The sequence below is a fragment of the Gopherus flavomarginatus genome, chromosome 15, assembly GCF_025201925.1.
Source record: "Gopherus flavomarginatus isolate rGopFla2 chromosome 15, rGopFla2.mat.asm, whole genome shotgun sequence".
Lineage (NCBI taxonomy): Eukaryota > Metazoa > Chordata > Testudines > Testudinidae > Gopherus > Gopherus flavomarginatus.
The window spans coordinates 20,212,794-20,237,355 of record NC_066631.1 but is presented as its reverse complement, the minus strand read 5'-3'; the positions used below and the strand labels follow the sequence as shown (position 1 = coordinate 20,237,355).

General features: G+C 47.2%; 1 protein-coding gene across 8 annotated transcripts in view; it reads left to right on the top strand.

Annotated features, from left to right (window-relative positions):
* Positions 1 to 24,562, top strand: part of ULK1 (unc-51 like autophagy activating kinase 1) — a 104,040-nt gene that overhangs the window by 67,095 nt on the left and 12,383 nt on the right. For 5 of the 8 annotated variants that reach the window (XM_050923476.1, XM_050923480.1, XM_050923481.1 and 2 more), the window contains 12 exons: positions 1,298 to 1,386; positions 3,369 to 3,531; positions 4,857 to 4,917; positions 6,303 to 6,392; positions 11,100 to 11,225; positions 14,903 to 15,054; positions 16,408 to 16,491; positions 17,196 to 17,458; positions 18,305 to 18,489; positions 19,456 to 19,571; positions 20,198 to 20,341; positions 22,624 to 22,811. In XM_050923476.1, the coding sequence (XP_050779433.1) occupies positions 1,298 to 1,386; positions 3,369 to 3,531; positions 4,857 to 4,917; positions 6,303 to 6,392; positions 11,100 to 11,225; positions 14,903 to 15,054; positions 16,408 to 16,491; positions 17,196 to 17,458; positions 18,305 to 18,489; positions 19,456 to 19,571; positions 20,198 to 20,341; positions 22,624 to 22,811 (1,661 nt within the window). The remainder of the gene's footprint in view (positions 1 to 1,297; positions 1,387 to 3,368; positions 3,532 to 4,856; positions 4,918 to 6,302; positions 6,393 to 11,099; positions 11,226 to 14,902; positions 15,055 to 16,407; positions 16,492 to 17,195; positions 17,459 to 18,304; positions 18,490 to 19,455; positions 19,572 to 20,197; positions 20,342 to 22,623; positions 22,812 to 24,562) is intronic. The other 3 variants (XM_050923478.1, XM_050923484.1, XM_050923479.1) reach the window with 2 other exon arrangements.

Below are 24,562 nucleotides of genomic sequence, written 5' to 3'. Positions count from 1 at the left end.
AGTAAAGCAGATACGGCAGTCGGTGTACAGTACACGGTGCAGTATATTTTGTATAAAAAAAAATGAAATCTTACTAGTGGGAGACCTCACTACAGTAATCGTCTTTGAGGCCTCTGCTAAGAGGTGAGGAAGGTTCCCAGTTTCTTTGTGCAGATTTGGCAGCTGCAGTTTTTGTACTTCCTGTTACAGTTTGCAGGCTAAAACTGGGGAGATTCTTTCAGGCTTCTTGTTTTCCAAGACTTTGAGAAGGCGGTTGGGACTGACCTGCAAGCTGTCTACATGTAGGAATCCCAGTGATTTCAAAGGAAGTGCTGCATGGGATTGGGCTCTCCACCTACATGTGAGTTCACCCAGACTTTTTGGTTTGTTCCTCAAGCATAGGGCACGAGAGCCAGCCATGCTATAAGATCTGGGAGGTGGAAGTGCATTCTGGGTATTTGATATTTAACTGAGCACCCCAAGCCTCCGACCTTTCTTCCAGAATTCCCATTTTGGGGATACTTTTCTTTCTCAACAGCGGCAGGGTAGTGTGTTTATAACAACACAGCCTACTGGAGGTGCAGTCAAACCCACCCTCAGAACAGACATGAGAGTTACAGAAAAGGAAGCTTTCCTCCCACAGAGATGTCCTGGTATATGGGCTTAACACTTAGAACCCTGAGGATGAATAGATGACATCCTTGGGGTTCCAGTACAAGGGACAGGAGACCCATCTCTCTCCTCTCTTCTGCCCCTGTCAATGATTCTGCTTTCTTTGTAGTATCCTCCCTTTATCTCTGGCTAGTGAGGAAGCCCTCCTACCCTCTCTTGGGACACCTCCTTCAGCTCTTGCTCCCTCACTTTGATCCTCACTCCCAGCCTCGATCATGGAGCCACTTCTTACTGGTATAAGCTGGGGTGGGGGAGTTACTGGTCAACTCTAAGTCAGACCATTCCCAGTAACGTGGGAGATGTTTTGGTATTTTAATGGTTTACATGAATCCAGAAGATAGTAATTTCACCTCTCTTCTCTCCCACCTGCACTGTCAGAAAATTACAGTCTTGCCTTAGTTTTATTAATCCACAGAACTAAGATGATATTGTAGGGGTACCGTAATAAAGATAACAGATGTCAAATGGTTGTGTGGGGGAGGCAAGTTTTTCTCATTTAAACTGGACCAAATGTTGGTTTTCCCTCCATTAAATGGCACCATCTGGTATGTGGACAAACCTGATGGGAAAGAAGACTAGAAAAGCCTTTTCAATCATTGCATTGTTGGCTGGTCAGAACGTTTTAACAATTTCTTTCTGTTCCCAGCTGCTTCTGTGCCAATGCCTTCTTATCCAAGCTCAGGCTCTGGTAGTTCCTCCAGCAGCTCTTCAACTTCCCACCTGGCCTCACCTCCAGTAAGTACAACCTGCAGATGTATGGGGGTTTTGTTAACGTTCCTGGCGGTGCCTTGACTGTCTTATCCTTTTCTGCTTCACCATCTCATTGGATTATATGAAATAGATCCTTTGCTTTCACTTTCTGAAGTTGCTGAAGATTGTAACACCTTAGTAATTCAGTCTGTGCCTGTTGCCAGCTCCTAGGCAATATGACTTGGGTTGGGGTCCTAAGTGACTTTATTTCTCCATGAGGAGTGCTTCAGTTTGTCTTTATCTATTCTGCAAAAAGCCTAGAGTGAGTGAGGCTTGCATTAATGACACCAGCTGGTGTCAGTAGAGCTGTAAGACTCCGAAGAACCAGAACAAGTCATTAATTCAGTATCTAGCGCTGGCTGCCAGCTCTCTGCCTTCAAGCCAAGTTTGACAGCATAATCCACCTTCTTTTGCAAGGTGAAGCTGCCCAGACGCACGTTCAACAAATCCATCTGCTCAGACCCAGACCTACCACAGTCAAGAGAGTGGATCTGAACTGATATCTGGTTCCGCCCCCCTTGTTACTTAACCAATAAAACTTTCCTCTGAAGGGCTGAATATTAACCTGCCAGCAAAGTGACATTCCCCCAGCTCACCCCGTGGATATCAGAGACTGTTGGTGAAAGTTGCGTTTGAACTTCTTTGTGCAGCGGAATATTGGTGGGGTGGGGGAAGAGGGAAATGGTTATGACTTTCCTTGTTCCTTCTTTGCAAGGTTGCTTTCCTATTAGGTATTTTGTTCTTCCTAATGTCCATGGACCAGGGGCTCTGAGCATGCAGTTACATGCCTCAAGTGGTGTTGCGAGCAGGTGTTATGAGATTATGATGGGAGTAGGATGCGCATTCCTGGGCTGGGAAATGTTGAGAATCCCTGCCCTAAGCTAACCCAGGAGTTCTGATGTGCAGGGTGATCTGGAAGAGGGGCTCTTTGCTCTCCATATCCTTTTGACTTCACTGAGTTGGGTCACCAGGGGCAAGAGTCTTATTCATTTCTCTCCTTCCTGCAATTGTCACCCCTCTTCTCTGGTCATGAGAATCTAGAACTCATGTCACACTTGGCTAGAGAACATTGTAGCAGTCTCTCCTGCCCCTGAGCATCAAGAATGCCTAGCCTGCTCTCTGGCTTGAGCAGCACATGAGTGGTACAAATTCCCTGTCAAGCCATTGCGTTAGCAAGAGGTTTCATATACTGGCCTTGGTCTAGGGACCCAGACATGATTGATATGCTTCCTGCCTAAGGGATGGCAGAAGGGATCCTTCTGAGCCACTCAAGTTTCCCCGTTCCCATCCTTAGTGTCAATGTCATGGCACTCGTCCCTTCTGGCTGAGAGGAGGGTATGATGCAGATCTCCCTGGAGCCTGTCCTGCCACTGAAAAGACCATTTGGTATTGACTGACCACTGTGAGATGCTCTTTATTCCCACAAGCCGTCTCCCCAGGCTTCACCTCCCACTCATTGCATCCCAGCCCTTGTGAAATATATTTGCACATATCAGGGCCTTGCTGATGAGCCTACATTCTATAAGCATTCCCCAAATCCAGCTACTGCCGTGGAGTGAGGAGCCGCCTACCAGCATCAAAACTACCCCCTCTCCTCTCTTCCCCCCACCCCGCATCTCTTCCTAGTTCTCCTTGTATTCCTTCTGTGGGGTGCTGGTGGTTTATCCATGAGGAAAATCTAAGCAAAGGATGGTGCCTCCCTCAAAGAAACTATTCTTATCTTGGATGCATTTGATGTACCAGTGCCATGTTTTGATGATCAAAAGAGGCACTGTTCTGACTTGGGTTTAGCTTGGAAAGATGCGGTTCTTTTGCACTCAGTAAAGGAAGAATCTGTTTGTGGCGAGTTGGTACCCCCCGTTTCTCAGCAGAAGTTTGGCTCTGGCTTTGCACAATTTAATTTAGAGAATCTAGCAGAATGAAGAACTAGCTGTATTAAAGCTGGTGTTTGTTTTCTTTGCTTTAAGCAGTCCTTAGGAGAGATGCAGCAGCTGCGGGAGAAGGCTCTGGTATCTCCTGCCCAGGATTCCCCTGGTTTTCTGCATGGGTCTAAGGACTCTGCTGGAAGCAGCAGCAAGAATTCCTCCTGCGACACTGACGACTTTGTGATGGTCCCAGCACAGTTCTCAAGTAAGCCACGCTATTTGTAATGTGTTTAGAGACAGCGCAGAAGTGAGGCTGTTTGTACACTGAGGACCGCTTCTGGAAAGCCAAAACACTGATAGAGCTGTACATTTTGACTGTAAAGTGGGAATGTTTTGGTTCCCCAGACTGAGGAAACATCTGGCGTGCTGATTGCTTTGAGGTCCATTCTGTAACTAAATAGCTTCAAAGAGAGGATTTGAGAATAAGGAATCTTTCAGGCCTTGGACCTGAATTAAGCATGAGAACTGAAAACCCAAGTGGGGGAGAAGCAGTGTAGGCTCACAGGTGAATGTGGTGCTTGCCCAGAAACTGTTCTCATTCCATCCAGTCTCAGGCCATCAATTTCATATTGCAGCACAGGATTGTACCCGGAGGCTGGATTTTATAGTTCAAAAAGTCCTAGCAACAAATTATTTCTTTGTTTATTCAGAAAGTTGGCCCTTTTAAAAATTCTGTCATAAAATGTCTTTGTGTGTGTGTGTGTGTGTGTACTCTGCTCACAAACTTCATGTACGTAGCAGTAAGTGTGTTCATATAAACACATGTACATAAAGAATAGGACCCCCATTCAGCAGTGCACCTAAGCATGTGGTTAAGTCCGCGCCTGTTCAGCAGAGCACTGAAGAACATTCTTACAAGTAAGCATGTGCTTATGGTGCTTTGCTGAATTGGGAATGAAGCCCTCCGTTACTCATCACTCTTGCAAACATTTGAACTTTCCTGTAGGCTTGGACGGGAGAATGGGCTCTGCTGTGTGTGTCGGTGCATGTAATTAGACTATGAGAGAAGAACTCAGCGTTGCTTTTACTCTCCCCAGTAACAGCAGTGGGAGCCGGGTCATAACGTCTGACACTGTTCACGTTTCCAGCATTTTGGGGGTTTGGCAGGGGTGAGCTCATCTGTGTATCCAGCTGCCACCTCACGTGGTCAGACTGGAATTTTGCCACTTGGAGCATAGATGTGTTTGAGCCCTACGTGCAAAGCATGCCACTGTGTTTGCAAAGCAGCTGACGGCTTGCACCAAGGGACGAGTGTCTATGCTCCAAAACACCTCTGTCGAGTCTCTGCCCCTTTCCAAAAATACCTTCTTTCAAACCAAATCCGTCAAAGCCTGAGGCTGTGGGGATCAGAACGAAACCAGCTGCTGACTGCACCGGTTCAGTGAAACAGAGATCTTAAAGGCTGCTTGGTATCCAAGTTCCTCTTGGTCTCGGAGAAGCAGGAGATTGAAATCAGTCACTCTGAACATGTAAAAGCTTTTAAGGACGTGACCAAGACCTAATCCATTTCTTCACTTTCTTGACACACAGGTGATATAACTGCTGAGGCAGCAGGAGGGAAACCCGTCCAGGACAGCCTGATGTACAGCGAGTAAGAGCGTTAGCCTGTTAAGCATTAGAATGGTCAGCCTCTGGCACAGACTCTGCATTCAACTCTGCTGGGCTTGGGGGGATGGAGAAGGGACTTGGCTTCAGAGATGACTCCGTCAGTGACCTTGTTGCAGCTTGCTTCCTGCTTGCACCATAGAGTCTCCTTAAGGAATAATGTGAAGGGCCTGCCTATACAGCAGCCTGGAGCTGTGTTGTAATGGGGCCCCCAGACATGGCCTGTATTTTTAGCATAGAGAAATCCTTATAATTTTTTTTGGCCTTTGGGATGGGGAATTTTAGTGACTCAGAGAGAGAGAGCAGGGAGACTGGGGAACTGCAGTGCTATCTGATTCCATTCCCAGCAGTATGCCAGCATTCACTGGAAGAGGTTTGGGTTGGAACCCAGCCCAGATTGCTGGCAAGCCGCTTTTCCATCTGCCAGGCAAAGTTCCCAAACCCTTTTCTCCTGCCCATACGCAAAGCCTTGCTGCAGACTTGCTGTAGCACTAGAATCCATGATGAGGTCAGTAATAGGAAGAACCCAGACCCTTCCCTTCTGTACCCCTCTGCCAGGGAGCGTTTTTTTTCTAGAGACACTGGAGAGGGAGGGAAAAGTCTTTATCCTAAGAAAACTGTCCTAACAAAACTTGTCCACAGTCCCTCAACTTTGTCTTGAGGAGGTGGTGGTGTGTCCGATCCGCTCTGCAGGCCTGGGAGTCAGGAGAACTGTGCAGTCTTCTGGACTTTGCCACTGACTTACTGAATGATCTTGAGCAAGTCCCTTAACCTCCCGATGGCTTGGTTATAGCAGCTGTAAAATGGAGGGGTTGGTATCCATACACCTTTGCAAAGCATTTTGAGATCCGTGTATGCAAGGAACTGCATAAGGGATAAAGGCTGACAATTTATTCCTAGAATGATGAATAATGCAGTGGGTTTGCAGCAGATGCTGTTGATACTATTTTTCTGTTGATTTAATCTAACCTCAGTCGACTCTCAACCAAATTCACAGCCTTCCTGAGAACTGGGTTGCAGTTTCTTGGGACAGAGCTGAGGGAGAAGTGGTAAAACCAGCCTCCAATTCCTATTTAAAAAAAAAAAAAAACCCTCTCTGAGGACCCCATCCTCATTTACACCGAGGCCCTTTTAAACTGGGTAGAAATTACATGTTCCCCCACATGAAGGCCCCCTGGCAAGGGCGGAACAGTGGAGAGGGGAGTGGGTTGCTTCCCACAGGCTGTGCAGGGAGTCAGTTGACTTGCATTCAGTCACATGTGAAAACAACACAAAGCCTTGGGTGGAAAAGCTAGGGGGAGCGGTCAGGAGCAGGGAAGTACTGTTGTGTCTTAGGCTCTAACAGATCAGCATGTCTCTCTCCCTTTCCAGGAGCTCCCTGGTGACTTCGGCAGGTGTGGAGAGCCAGGCAAGGACGCCATCCCCTTCGCCCCCTTACAACACTTCTCCCAGCCCAGCAGGGTAAGAGGGAAGCTGGTGAGATTGTTCACCCCAAAAACAAGTGTTAGGCCTTGATCTAACTCCTGCGTCTTTCCACTCCTGTTAATTTGGGAGTGGGGTCAGACCCTCCCGGTGAGGCTTGGCCTTGAGTTCAAGGGCAGCAGTTACAACAACAATTAAAAAAAAAAAAAAAAAAAACTAACCAGAAAAACTCTGCAGCTTTGGGTTCAGCCCCGTCCTGGATGTGGAGCCTGAACTCCTCAACGTCATTCCCCCTCCCCCCCGCCCCCCCAAGAAGGGCAAGAGGAGAAGGAATCTGAGCTGGCGTTAACCCCCTGTGCTCTGGAGACCAAGGAGTGCCTCCGCCCCCATCCTGAACTTTACTAATACTACAAAGGCGTGAGACTGAGTGAAAGTGTGACCCATTGGTGAGATCTCCTTCTGCCCAGCCCACAGAGAATATGAGAGTTACAACTAGAGAACCTGGCTCCTTAGCTCTAGCTATAACTGCTCACGCTTTTAGCACTGCAGAGCCCTAGTTCAGTTCCCAGTGTGCCAGCCAAAGTGTTTTGGCTGGGACTTTTCCAATACCACCATGTTTTTCGTAGGGTTCCTCATTTGCATCACCTGTTTGTGTAGCTTATTCCTTGCGATTGCAATTGGCAATGGGAGTGACTTTTGTTTCTTTGGGAGGCAGGAAAAAAAGGACATTGTATTTTAGGGGGAAAGGACCTCGCTGCTCACTGCAGTGCTGGAACCCATCACAGATATAGCCTCCTTGCTGTGAAGAGACTTCGAGATGGAGCTTGTCTGATCTTCTGAGGCCTCAATAGTAGTGCGGCCGTGAGTTGCTGGACTGGTGGGTAGGTGGCTGAATCTGTGGGAAGGTTGTCTCCTCATTTGATCCTCCTGTTGAAGGAGGCAGTTGGGCTGGCTCAGATATATTGAGTCTGCGTAAGGCCCCAAGCAGCTCTCTGCTCCACACCTGAGACAGGTCGCTCCAGCTGTTAGAGCTGTTTGGTTTATAGTGAGGAACTGCAGTGGGTATTGGTATAACTGCTTGGCTGAGGGGAGCAGCAGGGGTATAGAACCTTCCTCCTTTTGGTCACAGGTTCAAATCCAGCTAGGCCAGTGCTTACAACAGCCCATGTGAAATGAGTTTAGGGTCCAGCTGGCCACACACTGAAATCCGGCACCACCAGTGACTCTGCTTGGCTCTATTTGCTCGTAAAGATTGAATGCACATGATTGACTCCCACCCTTCAAGGTGGTCCATTGACATAAGGAATCTCGCACTGCCTCCGCTCTCTGAGTACAGGGGATGACTTGTGTGTCTGAACCTGTCGACCTGGCATCTCTTACGAGTGGGGAAATTCACCCTGAAAAAATTTAAAATGCTAAAGAAGTCCCAGCCTTGCTTTGTGAAAATGCTCCTCACCCAGAGAGAGCCCACAATTATGTGCCGTTGCTTAAACCCGTATAAACATAGGGAAGAAATACAGCTCAAAGCCTTGCTGACATGATCGGACTAATTGGCAGGCACGTACCACGGCTCAGAGTTTAACTGCATGAGGCTTCGCATGCCGTCACCTGCTAAGCTTTTTAACAGCTTGTTCTTTAACTGATATTCATGTGCAGCCATGGGATCAGTGCTCATTAGAGGATTCGGGCTCGCTCTAAAGAACGGAGGGTGGAAACACACGGAAGGTCATTGCAAATGCTGGCTCACATTTCGCCCTGCCCTCTCTCCACCAAATCAGGATGCCTGAGCCCCACCAGCGTGAAAAGTGGAAAATTACTTTTAGTTACATGAGGGTCAAACATGTCACTACCCTACACCCACACACTCATTCCCAATAACCTGTGTGGAACAGATCCCGAACCCTGCTCCAGAGGCCCCAAAGAGAAGCCTTCTACCCTTCCAGGAAGGGGAAGAGACCACTGTAATGTAGGACTGGAGCCACCAGTCCAGTCCAACAAAATGGAGTATGTGGGGGCCTCAGCCACCCCCTGAGGGTGCTTCTGAGCTGGTTCCTGCAGGGTGTCTTCACCATACTCAAGCATGGGATCTGCTGCCCTTTGACTGCGGGGTATGGCGCAGGCCTTCAGCGCTTTGCTGCGTGCCATTGGCATCAGGAGGCAACCTTGGCTTTTCACTCTCTCTTTGGCACCGCTTCTTAGCAGGCTGGAGCTCTCCCTTTGTTTGTGCCTTCTGTCTTCTAATCAGCATTTCACCTCCCTCTCCCACCCCTCTCTGCAGCGCTGGATGCAGCCCAAATGGGACAGATAGCAAAGGCTGCTTGAGATTGGCTGGTAGTGGAGTGTTTGCCTCTGGATGTCAGTGTGCTCTCTGGAACTATGCTCCTGAATGTTAACCAGAATGTCGCCTGACCAGGATTAACCCATATTAACTGCTCGGCTTTTTTTCAATCACTTCCCCATTGAAGATGTATCCTAAAATTTGTGTCTGTGTACCTCTTTGGATGTGTCTCAAAGTGATGGGTTTAATGCCACTTTCTGAGCACTTTTAGTTGCAACAAATTAGCTGAACTCTCTTTCCTTCTTGATCTATTGGGCTCTGAGAATTTCTGGACCGCTGTGGTTTGAAAGATCTCCAGATATTTCCAATGTCTAATGCATACTAGGCTCAGGTTTAGTTACCAGCTATTTGTTGTCTGAACCGATTGGTAAGTTTCCTACATGTCATCTAAAATTGACCTCCTCGTTTACAGCATACATGCAGTATGGAAAGTTGGCCGGTAGTGGGACTTGATGTACAGTAGCTTTTAAATGAGGCCAATCTTTGACTCAGTAACTTCTCTTCTTTGAAAGATGATGGCCTGGGTTAGAAGTTCAGTCAGTCAGGCAACGTGCAAGGTGAAAAGTCCTTCCTTTATCCCTTAAAACTTCAGGTGTTGTCCCCACACACAGCTCTGTTAGCTCCCAGATATCTCCGCCAAATCACTGTTCAGTTTATATCTTATTGTACCTGTATATCCATATGATATGCCCAGTAAATTCCCCTTACCAAGGTCTCACTGTTCTGCTGACAAACTCCTTGATAGCCTGGACCTTAAACCTATGTCGTCATTCCTGGTTTTTCCCCACTCTTTTTGCATGCACACGCACTAGCTTGTTGTTATGGGGCTGAGCTTATGGGACATTCCTCACCTGATTATTCCTTGATGCAAAGCAGTAGTTCGCATAGACTTGATTGGGAAGTGGGAGAGCTCAGCATCTCTGAAAACCATGCTCCGAAGTGATTGTCTTGATTCTGTAGTTGCTGTTTTCTGGAGCACTTGTGCTGACTTACCCAGGAGTTTGGAGAAAATGTGAACGCACAGAACAGAAGCTAGAACTGCATAGAATTAGCAAACTGCAGATGTTAAGGAGGAGAAGAGGAAAAGCCGGTCATTTCTATGTCTTCCTGTTGTGTGAGAGGGTCTTTTTCAGCCCACTGGTGCTGCTCCAGTGGTGAGTGACTTCTTCATGGGCTATGGGCCATGTCCTGGAAATCTACCAGTAAGCTAAAACATATAGACATTGTCACCAGCAACTGCAGAGTATAGCTGGCCTTTGCATGAAGCGCTTATGGTCTTTTCTTTTGGCAGCTGTATAAGACAACAGCTCTAGTCTCTCTCTCTTTACTACTTAGTTTATGTTTCTTCTTCTGCGTGTGTGAAGCATTTCTGCTCTTTGTTATGTACCAGTAGAACTATTGGCAGTGTAGCCTCTAAGAGGGGGACCCAGATTCCCGAAGGGCAATGATTTCTGTGTCCCAGACTGACGAAGAGAAGACTACAGAAACCTCCGTCACTGATAAGACCTTCCTATAGCTGTGCAACAGCTACCTGTTTGGGGTTGGCTGCAGTGAGTGACGCTGCCATGGCAATCAATCCTGGAATTTCCTGAAGACCGAAGGATTTTAGGAAGCCACTTAGTTGAATCACGCAGTGGTGCATTTTCATAGTTTTGTGTCGTATAGTATGCAGGCAAAGAATAATGGAGAAAACTGCCAGCTGAAGGGGATAGGTATTGGAGCCTGAGCCGAGTAGGCTGTTTGGACTTAACTGAAAAGCAGGCTGTAGTTTGCAGGATGAGTCTAAAACACTCAACTGCTCTTGACCTCAATGGCAATTCTGCTCAGTGTGTATAGCGGAGAGGCCCTGTATAATTTCCTCTCCAGTAGGCTGCCCTCCCCACACTTAGTTCACTTGCAGACATGCTCATAGTCCCAGAGTTGTGTGCCTTCCTTGGAATGCTGAGACTTGTGGAGATGCTGTCTCTTCGGTGATGACGCTGCATGAATCATAAGTATCTTTGGGCAACAGATGACTCTTCGCCAGTGTCCTTTGTGAGCAACAGCTGTTTAGCCTTCATTTAGTGATGTGCTTCTTGGCTGTTGATCCGAGGCTACTGGAAAGTAGGCTGGTTGCAGCTTGAAATAGCTGAGATCTGATTTTCCTGGCGGGTGTGGTGCATCATGTGTCTAACACAGTCTGTGGGTGAGAATCACCCTGAGGAAGGAGAAGTGAGTGGTTTTTGGAGATTGAGGTGACCCTTCCTTTAATGGCTTTGAACTCCCTTCTAATACAAACTCGCAACCTGAGGGGAGGAGCGAGGTGGATGTTGCCTTGCAAACAGTCACTTAAGCAAGTTAATAAATTAGATTACGTCATTAAACACTGTCTTCTCAGAAGAGTCTTTATTTCTCTTTGAATTCCACAGCCGGCAAGGCCAGTTTTCCAGCAGCAAGTACGAGCACTCTGTCCCCATCCCGGTCCCAACGCAAATCCACAACTACCGGCGGATCGAACAGAACCTACAGTCTCCCAATCAACACGCTTTGCCACAGTAAGTGCTGAGGTGCGGGGAGCAGGTAATGCCACCACATGCTCATTGCAGGAGTCTTCAGATCTGCACTGTATACGTCATAAGGAGGTTTTACCATCTGATCGGTCTCCATCCCTGTACACAATTTCCTGTATTGTGGGCCCTCTCCCTGGCAGTAGGTGGGCAGCCCAGCATGCCATGTGCTAACATTGTTTGTGGCATTTTGACACCAGTAATAGAATCTATTTGTGGCAGCATTTGTCCCTTCCCCACTGTCAGATCAGTCTCGCTGATGGAACATCCAAGGGAAAATGGTCTGTTATTTGGCAAATGGCTAAAACTTACAGACGTTTTTGGTCAAGCTACTGAAAATATGATTGAAACTCATTTTTATTAAAATCTGTTCACACACTTAGTCACTACACAAAGCGATGTGTCCTGTGTGACACTTCAGTGTTAATGTGATGATACAACATAATTAGTGCATGAGCAATTCATGCCTGCGAGGTAGAGCGCATATTGGGGAGCCAATCAGGATGAACCGGATATTAGTCTTGGACCATGGGAGTGATGCTTTGCATACTGCATAGATAGATCACACCTCTGAGGAGCACTTGGCTTCTGTCTGTTGAGATTGCCTCGCACACACGTTAGTCTTACAGACTTGTCCTGTGGCTTAACCATGGCACTCCCAGTCAAAGGCCAATTGAAAGGAGAGCCATACAAGAAGCATGAGACCTTAAAGAAGGCCCATGTACCAGTGGTGGAATACGTTCAAATTATTGACAAGTTGCAGCATGTAAGCAGCAAGCAAAGAACCAGATCTCAGCAGAGGTATGACTTATTGCCAAGGTGAGTTTTGTGTATATTTACATTCATTAGGGTTAATTTTCAGCAGGGGTTTGATATTCCTGTCAGACTGGTCTGCCGAGAGGCCTCAACCTGTTTTACAAAGGCTGATAACAGATCTTGGTGTGCCAGTGCTATTTGAGCAAATTCTTACATTCTGGATAAACCCCTTTCTACGCTTACATACCCCATATTTCCTGGAGCAGAGTTTGCTGCAGCTCTTGGGAGTTAAGCATGAGAAAAGAATTGACCATCACCCATAATAATCCTTGCTGCCTGCAAAGTCAAGGATCTGGAAAATTTGCAGATATAGAGAGTGTACCTGTGATATGGATACCAGGGACTGGAATTGCTGGTTCAGATTCACAAACTATAGCCTACCAATCTGGGATTAAAGTATCGTGTTCAGCTGCTTTATTCAGCATGAGTGCAACGATGAGACTAACATAACGTCTGAAATCTAAAGAAAACCCAGAGCATCTTCTAAAAATGATCAGCCTCATGCAGAGCAGCATCCTTATCTCCAGGAGGCCTTGTGCTCAGCAAATTTGTTTCTTCCTCCATGCAGCAGGTGCAGTACACATCCTCCAAGAAGAGAGGGAAAACCTTATCAAGCTAAAAGCTGTAGCTGGGATTCAGGTTACCTATCAAGAATACTTAGAAGGACAGTGACCATCATTCCTTATCAGTCATTTGACCAAATGTCTTAGTTTTAGACCCAAATTTGTGTCTCAGCTACTTGCCCACAGATCCCACAGAAGTCAAGGAAAGTTGAATGCTAAGTATCTGGGGGGGCGGGGAATTGACCATTGTACCAGATTACCTAGGACCACGTGATGCAGACCGACTAAAAGTTTTATCAGTTACCGAGATAATTTGGCAGTGTGACTGAAAGATCTGTACACGTGTGTACAGTTTGTTTGTGTCCAGTTGTGACGTGGTACTGTAGCCATGTGGTAATTTTGCATTTTTCTGTGGCCACCTCACCTATTCTCTGCTTGCTAATTCCATCTCTCTCACGGGACTGTTTGTCATGTCTCTGAGCAGTTTCAAGCAGTTATTTTTAAACTGTTTCCTTCTTACGGTCCAAAGATGGACTAGCCCCTTTAACATTACGCTGAAGCAAGTTCAGGACAGACTGCCTTCAGTCTTGAACCAATGATATTATTGAGATCTGATACCTAATAAACCATATGAAGTACAAACACTTTCTGCATCCCAATGAAGGGTCTAAGCATCTTTCCTCTGTGCTAGGCTTTTCTTTCGTGTTTGTGTGCAGTGCATACTTTTGGGGGTGGGGGGAGGGGTGATACATAATTTTATTTCATGCCCAGATAGCATGAGCTATAAATTTGGAACATCCTCACTTATATAAAAGCTTTTTTAGAGTGTTTTTATACACAGTTTGAGATCCAGGAAAGTACCAATAAATATTTTAAATCTTGTTCCACTTAAAGCATTGTTCCTGTAAAGCAAGTGGCATAATAAAATATATAATGGTGTTTCTTAAAGAACGTAATGGCATTTATTTGATAAGACCTGGATAGCTTCCTCTTGGCTGCATCATTCACAAGTAAAGTGTATATTCACACCAATAGAATCTTTGTCATCAGATTAGATATGCCAACATTCCTGCACCTTAATCTTACAAAGAGAGAAAGTATAGTGTGTATTCCTGATGGTATGATATATTGAGCTGAGTAGTTCTTTCAAATTACTCACCGATCCCTTTCCAAAAAAGCCACCTGTGGGTTGCGACCATCACATATTTTTTTGAAATGACTGATTGAAAATGAAATTTTTCGCAAGAGTTGACTGAGAGTGAAAATAGGGATTCATGTGAGAAAAGGATTTTTTTTTTTGGTTGTTTGGGGAGCCTGAATGCCATGCCCAATGGCTGCAGAAGGGAATCTTGGTGAAGGAGGTTGCCCTGGTAAAAAGACATTCTGTTCTTTGAAGTGTGTGTGTGTGTGTAATTATTTTTTCCTGGAAAGAAAAAATAGTGTGAGATACCAAAACAATATTCCTGTCTCTTTAAAGGATCAAGGTCCTGATGGATCCACTGTACTCCGTTTCCCCTTCTCTTTGTTTGCAGGATCTGGGCAATACTTTAGGAGGATGGATCAGTGTCATTTTTACTCTTTAAGGCTGAGGTTTTTCAAGGGAGCTTAAGGGAGTTAGTTAGCTCGGACTCTCTTTTGAAAATCTGAGCATAAAATGATTCCTCTGTGCGCTCAGTCACTCTAGTTGCAATGGCCACGCACCGCTATGTGTTGTACCCATTCCTGTTTTGTACCCATTCCTGACTTGACTCAAAGCCCTCTGAGGCAGTAACTCATTTGGCACAGCTCACCTGTTGTACAATGCCATGCGCGCCTAGGGAGCTATCTAATTAAAAGACTGCTGTAACCAGCAGCCCAACATTGATAGGCAACGACTAGGATAACAAATCACTAGGCGTTTTTTGATAGAGTTATTAAAACAAACTGGTAACATGAAAGATCTGAGTCTCTGGCTTCCAAGGGTCAGGGGTGTGTGTGTGTGCGTATGAGAGAGAGAGAGAGAGACTAAAAATGATGAGAATCCCCTAATGTCCCTTTTATAGTTAAGCTAACTGGAGTCTTTTTTTCAGTGTACATTGTAAGCTCCTTGTTCTGTTTGTATGGCACACAGCACAGTGGGGGCCTGGTCCTAGGCACTACTGCAATACAAATAATAAACAATTAATGAAGATTTGGCTTGGTGGAAAGTAGCTGGGGGAGCTCAGATGGCCGGCGATGTTGTTGTTTTTCTTGTCCCTCTTTAGTGGTATCTTGAATAACCTGTGCATTATTGCTGTTTCCAATTAGGTCTGGCACAGTCCGAAGATCAAGCAGTACAAGCCCTCTTGGGTTTGCTAAAATCGGTGCTTCCCCTCCTTTCTCTGGAGAGCATGGAGCTGTGCCATCCCCCAGACGGTTCTCCTTCGGCGGTGCTAAGCCTTACACCCCGTCCCCGCAAGGTAAGGTGCCAGCCAGCAGAGCCTGGCGTGTTACGACCATTGCAAAATCGGGCGCCTCATTTCCCTAGAAAAGGAAGATGATCTGATGGTTACAGTAAGGGGCAGGGACTGTTGGGTTGTATCCCTGGTCTTGGCACTGACTTGACAAGTGTGTGTACCTTAGTTTTCCCATCTGTAATACGGGGATAATAATACCCATTTGCTGCATGAGACATGAGGTTTGCTTAATGCTTGGGAACCACCTTGCAGTCCTATGGTGAAAGGCCTCATGCAAATCAGAATGTTCATGTTACATGTGAAAGCAAGCCAGATGAGTCCGGAATGAAAGGCTTCAACTGCTTCCTTGGGCCCTGCCAATCAGTCTTTCCTATGGTGGAGTGAACAGTGGATCTTCGCTCAGGGCCTGCTTATGAAAAGAACTGACATTCAGCCACTGCACTGAGTCTTTGTTTGGTCTGTTGTCATGCAGCAGCCTTATCCCGAACGAGGGACAAGGGCAGAGAAACGAAAGAAAGAAGGATCAGATTTTCAAAAGAACTCGGCAGCTCCCATTGCTATCAGGGGAAGGTGAGGGTGGATTTCCCCTTGTTCTCAATGAGACCTGCTGGCTTTTGAGCTCTTTAGAAAATCTGGCCCCAGTTGTGTGTCTTGGGAATCCAGAATCTTTTCCAGTGCTGATTTCAGTTAAAACAAATTTTACCCTAGAGAGTTGGGTCCCCATCACAATCATGATACATTCGGTCTTATCAGTGTTTAGTGTCGTTAATGATTAACGAACAGGGGGTGACGTTCTGGTCTCACTCAAGTCAATGGCAAAACTCTTGTTGACTTCAGTGGGGCCAGTATTTGGCAAGGTCAGTGGAATCCCCAGGTGTAGCCTTCTCGGTATCAGATAACCTGACCCAGACACTACAGGGCGATTCAAGGGCAGGGCATTTGGGGATAAGATTAGCCCTGTTCCGCATGTGTTGTGATATGGAGAACTAGGTAAAAGGGTGGACTTGGATTTTACTAGATCCTTTACATCTCTGAAGTCTCCAATCCCATGTTTACAGGACTCATATAGGTGGGGAGCCAATGTTTTCCTATTTGATTTCTCTAATTAGACCCCAGTCTGTTAGGATGAACTTCTGATCACGCTTCCTAAAACTCTCAGAATCCTTTCTCACACTTTCCCTGGAGCTTTTCAGTCCTTTTATCCTACACCAAGGGAGGAGAAGGGAAGAGGTAGCTGACTAAGTGCTTCTTGCTCTTAGATGGGTCTGCGGTGAAACTTACTTATCTAATGTGGTTGCAGCATCATCTGGGAAAACCTAGTACTGTGTAAACCTTTTGATTGTGTTCCCCTTAAAGTCGGAACAATTCCGGAGCAACCCGGCCAGACTGTTTTCTTCTCCCCACCTGGAGCAGAAACGAGAAGCAGGATCCCCATGCCTGGTATGTCCATATTGTATTTGTCTTCCTCTTCTCTTTCTGCCTCCCTCATATGAATAAGGGGCTGGACACATCAGAAATGTGCTCTCCAAAGGGCTTTGGGTACAATATTGTCCTTCTCTAGTGCTTGGCTCAGACAGGAAATCCTTTGTGATGAGAAGAGATTCTTTACCCATTGGCTCCTCCACCGCCACTCCCCAGCTGTTGCTGTCCTTATACCACCGTGGCATGAAATTAATATATTTAAATGGTGCTCGCGGGTTGCACACATGACACAAACTCTGGTTTGTGTCTTGGAAGTCACTGGTTTATGCAGTGTGGAAGTCCTGAATCCTTCTCCTCCCTATGCCCATGTTCTCCTAAATCCGCCTTGCTAGTTGCTGGGCCAGACAGCTCTGAGAATGTGCAGTGTCCCAGCAGGTGAACTCGAGCAATGACTGCCCCCACATTTCATGAGCCCCTGGAGTTTAGGCATCCATAGGTCAAAGCCTAAATCAGGCCTGAAAGTTTGGGGACACGTTGCTGAGAACAGAGTCTGAACTTGACCATGTGTTGAAGGATTTGATCTGTAGGTGCCTAGGACAAACTCACCTCCTCTGCTTTCTTAAGGCTTCCCTGTAGGTCCTGATATCAAACCAGCTCGCAGAGTTAGAACCAAAGAATGACTGTGTGTGTGTGTGGGGTGGGGGGGTGTTCGGATTCTCTAGGTGCCTCAGTACCTGAGCATTCTTCCCGAGGGATGGGCTGCCGGCTTCACAGCGCTCCCAACCTGTCAGACTTACATTCCTGCAGGCAGAAGATCACCAAGCAGCATTCTGACCCTCTCGTTGCTCACTTTGGACACGCTCCCATCAGCCAGCCCCTGCAGGTTCATGGCTTGCAGCCCTGCCGACAGCTGAGGTCCTCACCAAAGCTGTCTGAATTCATGCAGAGAAGTCCCTTGCCAACTATCTTGGGCTCCCCTACGAAGGTATTCTGTGGATTCTGCCTTGCAGCTCTGTCTGGCGAGTTATTCTGGAGTAACTAACTGTGTTTAGATGAAACTCATTCGGATTTGCCGTGGCTGATTAGTTGTTCCTCACGGGCTGTTTAATGATCTGTGTCCAATGAGTCAATGCTCCTGTTCCTAATGGACAGATCTCGCTTGGCATTAGTGTCTGAGCAGTGGGACGAAGGATCTGAGAGGGCCCTGGCAATGAGCTACCCTATCCCTACAGATTAGGACTGAGGCATAGCAGTGGGCTTCTATATGAGGCTGAGTTCCACAGTGCATCTGGGCTTGTAAAGCAAGGCTTTTCCCTGCAAGCATCCTGAGGGTGGTAGCTGTAGAGATGAGAGCCCTGATGTCCACCTGTGAAGCGGACGCGATAGCTTCACTTTGGTCTCCACTTGTATCAGAGAGTTCACAGAGTTCAAGGCCAGAAGGGACCACCAGATCCTCCAGGCTGCCCTCCTGTGTATCACAGGCTGTTAAACATCACCAATGTGCTCAGCCCAAGAAGTTGGATTAGACTAGAGCAATTTCAGTCTTCAGGAGACTAAGCTGGTCATGAGCCAAAGGTAGAGACCAGGAGAGAGTGAGGTGTCCCCAGTGTCCGAGGTCCCTGCAGTGGAGGGAACGGTCAGCCACAGCTCTGAAGTGGCATGTAACATTCAAAAATGTGTTAGGCAGCTGCCTTTCCTCTGGGGCTGGGGAGGGCTGAGATGTTTTCAGTCTCAGTTTCGTGTATACAGCTTCATTTACAAAAACCAGAACTGGCTTGAAGAGAATATTTACAAATAACTCACCAAGAAACCCCAACTCTCTCCTTTCTAGGCTATGTCCCCTTTTGAGTTCCCCAAAACTCCCAGCTCCCAGAACCTACTCACGCTCTTGGCCCAGCAGAGAGTCATGATGGCCCCAACGCGGAACAGGACTCTGCCAGACCTGAAGGAGATGGGACACTTCCATTGCCAGCAGACTGGCCTCGGCTTGCGCCCTGTGGAAGAGATTAAGGGCAGGTAAGATATCGGTGTGTTCTGTCATAAAGTATGTCGTATTGTGATGCTTGGTTGATAGACATGGGGGAAAAGCAATCCCCTGCCCTTTGACCAAGCACTTGTAACTACACTGCATTTTACAGTCATCAGCCAGTATTCACAATAGGCTTGTGTTGCAGGCACATACTACCCTGACTTCTATAGGCTTCCTAGGCAGAGGCAGGCCATGACCTAAATTCGTGATTTTGGGTGTCCTAATTTTTGGCTGTATAAAGGGGCCTGAGCTGGGATTGGGACCCCAGGCTTCACCTAGCTGGGATCCGGGCTGTCAGTTACACTAGGCTACCACCATTTGCACGAACACGCTGATTGCTCCATTTGGAAATGGTTCCGGCAGTGAGGAGGCCACCGCCCCTTGTAACAAAATACCCAGCTTCCTGAACGGAGATCCCTTTAAAAACCAGTCATCTACCACTGAGGCCATTTCAGGGCCTTAAGACTGCTGTGCTGTCATTAGTCTGCTCTAATTGTCGTCCTGATGCATGGTGTTCGTAGGGCGAGTTCAGCTCTCTCCTGGGTTCATCCTGAATAGCCCCATATCGAGTATTGCGGTTCTGTCCGTCGGGGGAGGGGACAGGGTTTGCTGCAGAAGAAGGAGTGAGGCCAGAAGGAAACCATTTCTATGGCAGAGCTCCATCAGTGAATGCTGACAGGAAGGAGAGATCAGCGAAAGGAAGGTGTTGATGCAAGTAGCTGGGCTATTAGCTGTTCCCTGTCCCAGCCAGAGATGCCCCCACGGCTCTGATATAGCGGAGTAAAGAGCATCGCAGGCTAACAGCCGCTTCAGCGTTGAGCCATTTGCCGTGCAATGTGCAGAACAAATGGGGAGGCGGAATGGCACAGATCACGGAGTGGAAGTTCACTGAAACCTCAGGCCTTTCTGAAACCATCTTTTTCTTCCTGCATCACATTTAATTTTCTCTCTAGATCTCTGAGCACCGGCCGCCTCACTGACCTGCTTCTCAAGGCTGCCTTTGGGGCTCAGATCTCAGAAGCTGGCAGCAACGACAGCCTGAACAATGAGAAGCCAATGGAGATCACAGGTATGAGGGAAGGCCATGCGGCCTTGGTAGCGTGTCTCAAGTTTGCCCGGTTCTTGCTTTCCAGGGCTTTGTGTGAATGAGAGGTCTCCGGTCTCCTTGCCTGGGAGCAGGAACTGACTTCTGTATCTGATATGGGGATAACAGTGCTTCTTCCTGTGTAAAGCACTTGGAGGCCTAGGGATGAAAAGCGCTGTGGAAGAGCTGGGTATCATTATTACTTTTTATCTCAGAGGTCCATTTTATGATGAATATTTTAATAGGAACAGTTGAATAAGCATCGGATGCTTTTCAAACGTTCCTTCACCCTCGCGTTGTTCCTGGGAGGTAGAGGGACATATGATCCCCACTGTGGCAGAGAGTCGTGTAGGAGGGAGCCCTCCTCTGAGGAGCTGCAGGAGTCGGTAATCTAGTTAGCAGTGAGGCCACCTAAGGCTGCTGGTGCTCTTTGGTTGTGCCCTGTTTGTATGCAAGCCTGTGTCATTTCCTTTGTCAGCGGGATGCTTGGAAAGGGAGCAGTGGAATCTGAAAAGAGTGGGTGGGAACATCTTGAGGTTGTGGGGAAAGGAATCCTGCCCTCTGAGTAGTAATCCTAGTAAAAGCTGCTCCTTTTCACTCTTCTTCTGTAGCTCCCCCTGCTGCTTATGGAGGAAACTTATACTGTGGGGCTAGAGCTGGGGGCTCTCTGAGCTCTTCCCCAGTGGTCTTCACGGTTGGATCCCCTCCCAGTGGGACAACGCCCCCACAAACCACTAGGACCAGGATGTTTTCAGGTAATGGCCCTACCCTTCTGCTCTGGTGGGTCTGTCTGGAAGGTGGTGAGGGCAGGCCTTCGTGCCACAGACTTTGCTTCCTGTTGTTGGAGCACTGGCAGCACAGAACGGTTTAGCAGAATGGCCTGAACGCCATTGAGATTATAACCGTGGCAAATACTAATCCAAGTTATTACTGAAAGCTCTTTCCGTTGCTTTGAGGATGAATGTGGATGATCAAGAGAGATACAAATATTTGTTACTTTATTTCGCTCTCTACTTCAGGAAAAGCCCTTTTCTAGTACTTTTCTATCAGAACAAATATCCATGTGAGTCAGTTCACTCTCTCTGAATAATGTTGTTCAATAGGAAATGACTGTGTGCTTAATAGTTAACTTGGGGAACTGCTGTGCTCATCATTATGAGTCTGCATTACTCCATCAAGCTGTACAGTTTAATTAAAGGACTAGCTTTAATACCTGATTAAGGAGACCACCCTGTGAGCCGTCTTTCTTTCTCCCTCAGTCCCTGTCCTAAATGTGGGCTTTTTGGCATTGAGCAGAAAATCCCCAGGATAGCGTGAAAATTCATTATAGAGACCAGAGGGTATGAAGATGAATCATTCCCTAACCTGCTGACAGCGTCCTGTACATCATACATAGGCTCCATTCCCCGTTCTCTTCAGAGTCCTCTGGAAAAGATGCCGAGCCACCCCTAAGCATTCCCAGGGCAAGCCGTGCAGTGGATATTAAGACAAGTTCACGAAGTGTTGCAACTGGATAAGAACTGAGCTTGAAGAGCTGTGACTGATCTTTATTACTCCTATTCTATTAACTACTGCCAGTTTTCTGGCTCATGTACTGAAATGGAACAGCAGGCTGTCATTGCTGGGAGGGAGGGGGCTCGGAGGCAGAGTGACACAAGCTGAAGCCTTACGCAGCCTCAGTGCTTAACAAGTTTGGAGTGACCATAAATAGGGTCATTAGACAAGTACAACAACAGAGCAATTGTACAGGCCAGATTAAGGCTGCTGGAAACAGTGGCCTGCAAATTTGGGGATACTCTGAGTTTGAGACTCCTTTCGTTTGCCTGTTCCGTTTGTCTCCCCTCAAAGAGCTGGAAATATTCAGACCTTCTTTGCGGGTCCCTGAAAGCTTTGGGGTGTAGTTCTCAAGCAGGGCGGTAAAGGAAAGAAAGCTGCGTATAACTCTGTCATAAGTAACTCATCAGGAAATTATGTGGCTGAGTCTTCTGAAGACTCTGTAGAGCAGCAGATGGAATCCAGAGGGGAAAGGCTGTGTCTTTTCCAACCGTGACGTTCAGTGACTGTAGGGAATCCCATCTTGGCCGAATTAACATAGCTGGATAGACATGCATTACAGCCTCTGTGTCTCAGAGAACGTTCCCCATCGACAACATGTGCTGCAATGCGGGTCATGGTGAATATATTTAATTCTCTTATTATGACTGCATGACTTTGGAGGGTCCTTTTGCTATTGATAAATCTTATAGTAAACAATGTATCTGTGGTGCTCTCTGGGCTTGAGTATGATTGGCCCAAGGGGACATGGTTGGTGGTGATCTAGTAGATGGGGCACTGGACTAGGACTCAGGAAATCAGAGTTCAGTTTCTGGCCCTGCCACAATGTGGAACCCTGGACAGCTTAATATGCTCCGTACCTCACTTCCCCATCTGTAAAATGGGGGAGGAGAACAGTTCCACCCAAATGAACCAGGAGCCTGGGAATTGACATGCTGTTGTCCATAGGGTCAGAACTACTAGACAAGGGCTTCTCTAGCTTTTTTGCCACCCCAAGCACGGCAGGCAGGCTGCCTACGGCAGCGCGACTGCGGGAGGTCCCCGGTCCCGCGGATTCGGCGGCATGCCTGTGGGAGATCTGCCAGTCCTGTGGCTTCAGCGTACCCGCCACCGAATCCGTGGGACTGGCGGACCTCCCACAGGCAAGCCACTGAAGGCAGCCTGACTGCCGCCCTCACAGCCACCGGCTGGGCGCCCCCCACGGCTTGCTGCCTCACGCACGTTCTTGGAGCGCTGGTGCCTGGAGCCACTGCTGCTACTAGAGATGGCAAAAAACGGGCTCCAAGCTTGTAGCACACATACTTACATTGCATGGGATCGACTGCTTTCTTTGTTAGGCATCTAATCAAGAACCCCAATACTCCACTTCCTAGCAGGGTGTCTGTGTGATAGAGCGGATTGTACATCATCTAAGCAATGGCTGTGCTGCAGTTCTGCCTGGTATTAATGTCTAAATCATTGCCATGTGTACTTTTCTTCTCAGTGGGTTCATCAAGCTCTCTGAGTTCAGGAGGTTCATTCAGCGGCAGACACTTGCTGGTGGGAGCTGGTGGGGATGCCATGGAAGCTCCATCTAGTCTCCGGTACACTCTTGTGGATCCTATTGCAGCTAATCTGGAAGGGGCAGTTACATTTGAGGCACCAGAACTGCCTGAAGAGACGCTCATGGAGGTGAGTACTTAAAACAAAAATGCGGGTGGGGGAAGGAGGTGAATCACCAAAAGCAAGTCCAAAAGGTTGACATATTGGATATTTACAGCAGATGTGGTCAGACCCTCAGCAAGGGAGCAAGGCCAGTTTACACCAGATCTGGCCCAAGTTCAATAAGTCAAAAATGCTTTCAGCATATTGGTCCTGTTTGTCTGTGAGGGAACAAAGTTACTGAACTTCTCAGTCCTTGTAGCTGGTTACTGGAATGACGGAGGGTAAATTTTGCCTTTTCTAAAGCTGAAATTGAAGGTTGGAAACAGCACTCAATATTGCACTTTCTTCTTTGACTGAAAATCAGCTGGTTGTGAAGGAAGTCTGGGTTGTTTCTTTTTAAAAGGGGGGGGGGGGAAGTATTACTGAGGTCTAGCCAAGTCCGGCCAGCGAGCTATTTAATGTATCCCATTACTATCTTCTGCATGCACTGGGGATTGTGTTAGCAATACAATCTCCGATGAAAGGACCTAAAAGAAAATAAACTGGATGCTTGTGTTGATAGCAGGAGAGAGAGACTCTGAACCAACAAAGTAGGCTGTTGAACCATCTTTGTCAAGTTGAAAGGCAGCCAGACACCCCCTTTTCCCCACAGTGAATGGAGCTGGAAGCATAGCAAATACTCCCACCGCCCAAGTGCATTTGATGTGTAAGTCAGGTTATCCATTTGCAGTGGAGCTGGAGAGGGAGGGGAAAAACTAAGGCCTGGTTTCATCTTTATTCATAATCTTACGGAAGCTCATCTAGGACTATGAAAGGTTTTTTACAATTAAGCCTTGACTCCAATATCAAAAAATCATCCTCTGGACAGGGCCGGCTTTAGCAAGTGCAGGGCAAGATTCGTACTCACCTGGCGGCGCTCCGGGTCTTCAGCGGCACTTTGGCAGCAGGTCCTTCACTCGCTCCGGGTCTTCGGTGGCACTCAAGGACCCGTCGCCGAAGACCCGGAGCTGCCGCTGGGTGAGTAAAAATTAAAAAGGTGCTGGCCGGACTCCTAAAGCCGGCTGTGCCTCTGGATACATGCAGAGACCTATGCACGTTGGTTTAAGAATTAAGGTTTGATCCATTTTTTAGAAAAATGAGATGAACTGTCAGGTGTGCGCTGAGTTGGTTTCATCTGCTAAGTTTTCTGCAGAGCCATGGGCCTGAGATTTTGTGTGGGAATTAACTGAACTTCCTGCCACCTTAAGAGCCCCAGAAGCATGGGAATGTGGCAGCCACTCCTCCTCTGTAGGCCCAAACAGAATCTTCCCAAGGAAATGTCAGCTTGATCTTGTTAATGCTGTGCAGTTCTGCATCAAATGTCCGCAGTGAGTCATTTTGGTTTGGTCCTCGTTTCTGTTGAATGCAGGCTTTAATAATCCATTCACATGTTGCAAAACCTCCCTGGCACCCAACTTTTTTTGGCTTATTTGTAACCCGTTTTATGCCCTGTGGATCTGTCCGGAATGCCAACCTGACAACTTTTCCACACAGATGCTTTCTGCTGATGTTTTCACAGCACACTGAAATGTTGGTATTTTGAAACCTATTATTTATCTCAGGGTTCATTGTAAAAAGTAAGTGAATGTTTTTTCTTTGAAAAGTTCCTTTAGGGGAAAACAAGACAAATTCAGGACTGTATTTAAAAGTCTGCTATGCAGTGCTAAAACAAAGTACATATTGGGGGACTGGAGCAGGAGAGGTTCTGAATGATTACTGATGGCAGGGCTGGAAAGTTC